At 41.6% G+C, this 6,163-nt stretch overlaps 1 protein-coding gene across 10 annotated transcripts in view; it reads left to right on the forward strand.

The window, feature by feature from the left end:
• LOC308065808 (protein bicaudal D homolog 1) overlaps window positions 1-6,163 on the forward strand; it is a 318,237-nt gene that overhangs the window by 51,720 nt on the left and 260,354 nt on the right. Inside the window, exon 2 of one of the 10 annotated variants that reach the window (XM_080392287.1) lies at window positions 1,914-1,940. The exons of the other annotated variants lie outside the window; for them this stretch is intronic. Within the exon in view, the coding sequence (XP_080248413.1) occupies window positions 1,914-1,940 (27 nt within the window). The remainder of the gene's footprint in view (window positions 1-1,913; window positions 1,941-6,163) is intronic. 10 annotated transcript variants of the gene reach the window in all.

The raw sequence follows: 6,163 nt of genomic DNA on the forward strand, positions 1-6,163 counted from the left end.
GTTATAACACTTTGAGAAGCATTTCATAACTTATTCACTGCCAGGAGTTTTTGCAGCTGTCTGCAGGATGAAGATTTTTCTCAAGCACTTCAAAAGTGGGGCAACTACTTCTTTAAGTGGGAACCTGCTGGGGGTCAGCTCTGTATTTGGAGAAAAGGGGTAGATGGACCAAAGGTGTATTGTTATAGCTTTTCTCATCATGATAGCGTTCCAAACCTGCTGAGGTCTCTGCTGTTTGCAGGGGAAGTCAACGAGAGGGGTAGCATGTATCAAACATGGGGGAAGAAGAGGGGAATAGCCTCAAGTACATCATACTGAGGTGTATGAGATTATTCACCATGCTTTCTGCTTAATGAGCTCATCTGCCTGCAGTTACAGTATCAAAGGCAAAAATTCTGAATAACCATGAATGTTGCAGTTTTCAAAACTGGACAAAAGGCAGTTCTTCAGACACCTGGCAGGGTTGCACAAAAACAAACAAACAAACAAAAAAATGCTTGTTCTCTTCCTTATCAAAAACATGACTTTATTAATCATGATGGTATAAAAAGCTGTGAGATAACAGATGAGAGCTGGCTGTCAATTCAAGGGAGGGAAGAAATGGGACCAGAGTTTTAACCTGTCATACAGGGGATGGGGAAGAATAGAGAGCAAGAAGAGGTGTGGAGTTCAGTGAAGGAGTCTAATAGCAAGCCCTTTTGCTACCAGGATTTCCCCGATCACCCCAGTCAGTTCTGAGTTTCCTGTGTCTGCAGCTTGGTAACAGAAGAGTTGTATTATTTCTGAAATCAGTGTGAACTGATGAATGTTCAGCCTGTAATTTAAAGCAGGCAATCTTGATGCTTAAATACGGTGGGCATACTGTTAGGCATTTTGTGTGTGTGAAGTTGTATTTGACTCGCATGACGAGAAGAGATGGGGGGAAAAGGAACAAAACCTCTGACCACCCAAGCTTTTCAAATGAGCACTGAGCTGTTGGTTTAGTGCTGTAGCACCTTGTCCTGTGACTCCTGCAGCTCTGCCAGCCTTACCTGCTTGCTTAGGACATGCCTACTACATTGGGGTGTTGTTGTCTTAGATGATGTAAGACACAATGACTCGAATTAGGCATGACCTGTTTTCCTCTTAGTGCTAATAATGGTAGTGACTGCCTTCGAATAGGGAGATTTTAAATGCTTTTTTTGTTTGAAAAAACTCAAACCCCTTCATAATGATATTGACTGTTGTACCACATGACCCTGAGCATCGTTTGCTGTATAACAAAGAGGTATTTTGCTTCCAGATGATAGCATGGAGGAACATTAGCAGAATCAATATCGCATTAAAGTTTCAGGCTCTATTAGGTTGATATGACAGATAATTTTCTCTGAGTGCTGACATCATGCTTGTTTATGTCCATTCCTGGATCTTCACAAGGTAGCAATAGAGCTGACTCAGCCCTACTGAGAACTTCGGTTTCTCAGGAGATCCTCCCACAGCGCTGCCTCTACTGGTGCGGTCCCCTTGTTGTCTTCACAGAGAATGCAGCGAGTGCTGCAGCCATCGGGATGTCCTAGCACTGCAGTCTGTCCTGGGCTTGGTGCTGGCTGGGATGCTCAAGGCAGTCCTTGCAGGCCTTGCCAGATGACAGAGTTATCCAAAAGGGGAAGGTAGGTTGGAAGTGGTCTGTAGAAAGCCATCAAAAGAAGGGTGATGTTCGGGAGGTCAACAGGAGAGCGCATTTCTTCACTGTTGTTTCTGAAATTATTTGTATGATAAGGTGCGGTGCAGTAGCAGGGTACCGGAGTGGGACTAAAGAGCCTCAGCTTTGCTCCTAAGTTATGTCTCTGGCTTACTTTGTGGCCTTGAGCAGTTTGATCTCGAAGTTCCCCATAGGTAAATCAAGAAAATAATGCTTATTTATCTTTTTATAGTACTTTGAGATGCCCAACGGGAAGGTGGTAAGTATTGTTATTCATAACTTCCTTCTTTTTCCCACTTATCTTATTAATTTTTGTACATTAAAATTAAATATTTACATCTCTTAATCTAGAAAGATTAATACCTTACTCAAAGGTGATGTTGTTTCATGCTTGCTAAATTATTGCTTTAATGGCAATTATGCCAGCGTGCTGCTGGAGAGGCTACATCGATGGGAAATGACAAAATCGTTTGAATTTCAAAGTCACAATGTCCGCTGCTTTATGTGCAGTGACTAGTAGGAACAGACTTCCCTGACTGAGTATTCAGCTGTGTTTCTAGGAAGCTGTTGATCTCCATTAACACAGTTCCTTCAAAGCCCAGGAGTAAAAATTTGCAATGTCATTTACGCAGTTAGAGTTTTCATAATTACATTAGCAGGTCTTGTCAAGCTTTATCAAGTAGAGGAGGTAAGGTGCCAGTTTGTAAAAGCAGCTGCATAACTCATTCATCTGCAGATAAGATCAGTGATTTAAGTTTCTAACTATAGATTTAGATGCTTTATACTCTTGCTATTTAATTTTGGATATGTAATTGGAAAACTTCACTTCAAAATGTGATTTTGAAATGTCTAATCAGCTATTCCTTCTTCAATTTGATTCTCCATCAATGCAGAATTACATATTCCCCTTGCTAATAAAGTAAATAAATCGATACAAATGACTTGCAGTCGTAAAGTCTGAGTTAGAAGCTTATGCAACACCATGAAGTCCACAAATGCATCATTTTAATGCCTCAGCTCTGGTTTCTGAAGCAGTGAGTTGGCAGGGGAGGGAATAAGGCTGGTGGGAAAGTCAAGAAGGTAAAATTTCCCTTCTGGAATGGTCCATTTTGACCTCTTTCCTGCTGTTCTGCTTGGAACATGCTCTCTAGGCTTCCCACTGCTCCCATCCTCCTCCGCTGGGAAGTATGTGAGCCCAGGCTCCCGGGTCTGGTGGCTGTACCCACGTGGACTTCCCAGCACTCTGCGCTTCAGGCCTCTGCTCCCGCTGGCCGTGTCCTGAGACACTGGCGTTACTGGGAAGTGGGATCAGTGTCCATGTTTCTCTTCTCTTCTCTTCTTTTGGGCTTTTCCATCACTTTCTACTTCTGATATCCTCGGTGTTTTTCCTTTTGGAAAAGGATTGCTGCTTTACAGGGAAATGGATTCAGCGGTCAGGAGTAAGCAGGTGACCGGTCACCATTATATACTATAAAATATGTATGAAGTATATGTAAATATGTACATTTTATACGTTATAATATACAATATTTATAAAATTATATATTATGTAAAACATGCATATTGAGTGTATGTACACGTATATATGTATATGCACACACTATTTATATGTATGTAAGTAAATAAAAGGTTTAAATCCTGTACAGAAGAGGTTTAAAAACTGCTCAGATGAAGACATGTTCTGAATCTGATATAACTTGTCACGTTATTACTGATGTGTTTATTTTTTGTTGGAGCCTGGAGGCTCTACACAAAATCATGGCACTGTATAAAATACCTAGTAATCTCTTCAAGACAGAAACTGAATAAACAAGGTGAACTGAAGGTAGAGGACAAACAGGCATGGACGAGATCCCTGGACTCTGCTGGCCTTCTGCTTTTACCTACACATTTGTGTAAGTAAGAGCATTAGCTTCCCAAAATCAGGGTATAACATACGTTATTATGAAATAACAGGTGATGTTGTGAGCTAATGTTTGATGATCTCTAGTTGATTTCTTTGTTTAGGTTTTAAAATTGTTTGCTAAAATCTTTGTTGTAATGAAAACGATCAGGTTTTGGTTTTTTTAATTCAAATTGCCTGTCAGTAAAGGAAAACCTAACGTTGCCGTTTTGGATAGCAGTATCTTTATTGATACTTTTGGCTTTAAAAATTAAATCAATGGTAATTATACAGTGCTCTAGGGAACTTATAGCTGGTAGAGACTTAAAACCTCCCGAAGAAGTTGCACACCTGTGTAAGGAGGTGGTGCAGCGCTGGAGGCGGAGCCCCGCAGCGGCTGTGGCAGTACACATTTGGTCTGCTAATTGCTCATGGTCTGATGGCTTTCAATTTATGTCTGGTTCAGATCAGCAGCAGAGCTGGGAAGGAAACTGAATTTTCAGTCTCATTCACTTAGGCACCTTCAGCTTGATGAATACTAGAAATAGTTGGGAGCTCAGTTTGTCTCAAGGTGCCGTGATTCGAAAAATTATTTGATAGACTTGTCTGAAGGCAATTTCTCATTGCATTCAGTGTGATGTGTGCCTAGCGTAGCTCGTGCTGTGGCTGCTAAACTGCAGCAGCCCTGCTCAGTCTGTCTGCCGATGAGCTGTTGCCTCTTCTGATTTAAATTACAGATTTTGTTTCCTAAACTGGATGCTCCCTGACTTCCTTGGGCATGGCACTACTTTTGAAGGAGTTGGTAAGGGATGCTCATGTTTGACTGCCCTTTGAGTTTCTTCGGCAGTTCAACCCAGTTCACAGCATAGACAGCCATTTCCATGGCCTTCTGTACCCTCCCACAAGAACCAAACCAAAAAACCAGATGAGAAACAAATGCCAATTTACCAAACACTGATCAAGAAGAGGAAAGCAAATGTGATGCAAAAGGGAACCACTCAACACCTCCCACTAGCAGACCAATGATGATCAGTGGTTACTTTAGGCAGACTGTCCTCCAGTTTTATCACAGAGCCAGATGTTATGGGGTCTGGGATATCCCTTTGGCCCGTTGGGATCAGCTGTCCTAGCTGTGTCCCCTCCCAGCCCCTTGCCCACCTCTCTTGCTGTGGAGGGGCAGAACTGGGAACAGGAGGAGGCCTTGGCATGGTGCAAGTGCTGCTCAGCAATCGCTAAAAGTCATCAGCGCTGGTTTAGCCACAAAACCCAGTACTATGTGGGCTGCTGTAAAGAAAGTTAACTCCATCCCAGCTGCACCCAGTATACTATGATACAATTAATTTGAAGATACAAATTGCATCATCGTTAAGCTACTATTTAATTGAGGGTGATTTTTAACATTATCAAACTTCTATTGAATTTATTGTAACTGTGGGCAGTAGGTAGAAAACAAATACTTGGTTTCTTTTCTGTTGCTTTCTGAAAAGGGCAGTGGGGTCAGATGAAATCTAAGGAATAAAAAGAAGAAACAGTTCCTTGCAGTAGAGGCAAGCTTTGTACTTTTCTTTTGCCCAGCATGCAACTTCCATAGCTGGAATATTTTTTTGTTTGTGCTATCTTAGGTACAGGCAAACTGTTCATTGCTAGAGCTGAAATGTCCATATGCAGCATATCAGACTAATTTGGTTCATGTAGCTTTGTAAATGACGCTTATGTAGAAATGTTCAGGTGAAGAAGCCCTGCAACACACCTTCTTTAACACCATATTAATTCACTGGGATGAGTTTGCCACATATACATGCATATAAAAGGAAACTCTTCTTCTTGAAGTACACTCTATTCATGGTAACACCTAATATATTGTGTTTCAGTGACAGCTTTAGTGGGACTCTGCACTCTTCAGTTCTCTGACTGTGGATATTATAGCTCTCTGCATGCTTTAACCAAGAAATTACAGTGCTTGGTCTGGTCTTGTTCTGCTTCATTGGTTAGACATTGAATAACGATTATTTTGGAGTTTATTGATGCAGAGGATATAGTGATGTGTTCAGCAGCTGGATAAGCATCTAGTTGGAGAATTGAAGATAATGTTTTCTGGAAGATGCTAATATTTTTTTCTCCTTTTTGTTGTCCTTGGTTCCCTTGCAATAGAAAAGGGAGTTTGTGTAAGATTTCAAAAACATAACGATAGCTTAGAATTTCTAAAGTGAGATTGGAGGGTGAAGTTACTGACTTCCAGATTTTACCTTGCTTTCAATTTGCCTTGCTATGGATGGTCTTCAACGCGGCAAGACCTGTGTCAAAGGAAACATACCACACTATCTGCTCCTCTGTTATTTATGCACTTTTCCCCCCTCTGTTCAGTGACATGTTTTTAGGCTGCGCTAAGGTGAATGGGTGATTTTCTTGGGGGTGGGGTGCGGGAATTGTGTGTGTTTTCTTTAAGTAAGTCCTTTAAAAGCAGGCTGTTACCTGAGGAAGCAAGAGGGGGTAGTTGAAGGGGAGGAGAACATATATTTAGCTCTCTTCCCCTGTCTAATCAGGGGTGCAGGGCAGGCTGACACTCCGATGTGAGGACCCATTTTCCACACTTGTTTCTG

This window comes from Falco punctatus, assembly GCF_963210335.1.
Source record: "Falco punctatus genome assembly, chromosome: 6".
Classification (NCBI taxonomy): domain Eukaryota; kingdom Metazoa; phylum Chordata; class Aves; order Falconiformes; family Falconidae; genus Falco; species Falco punctatus.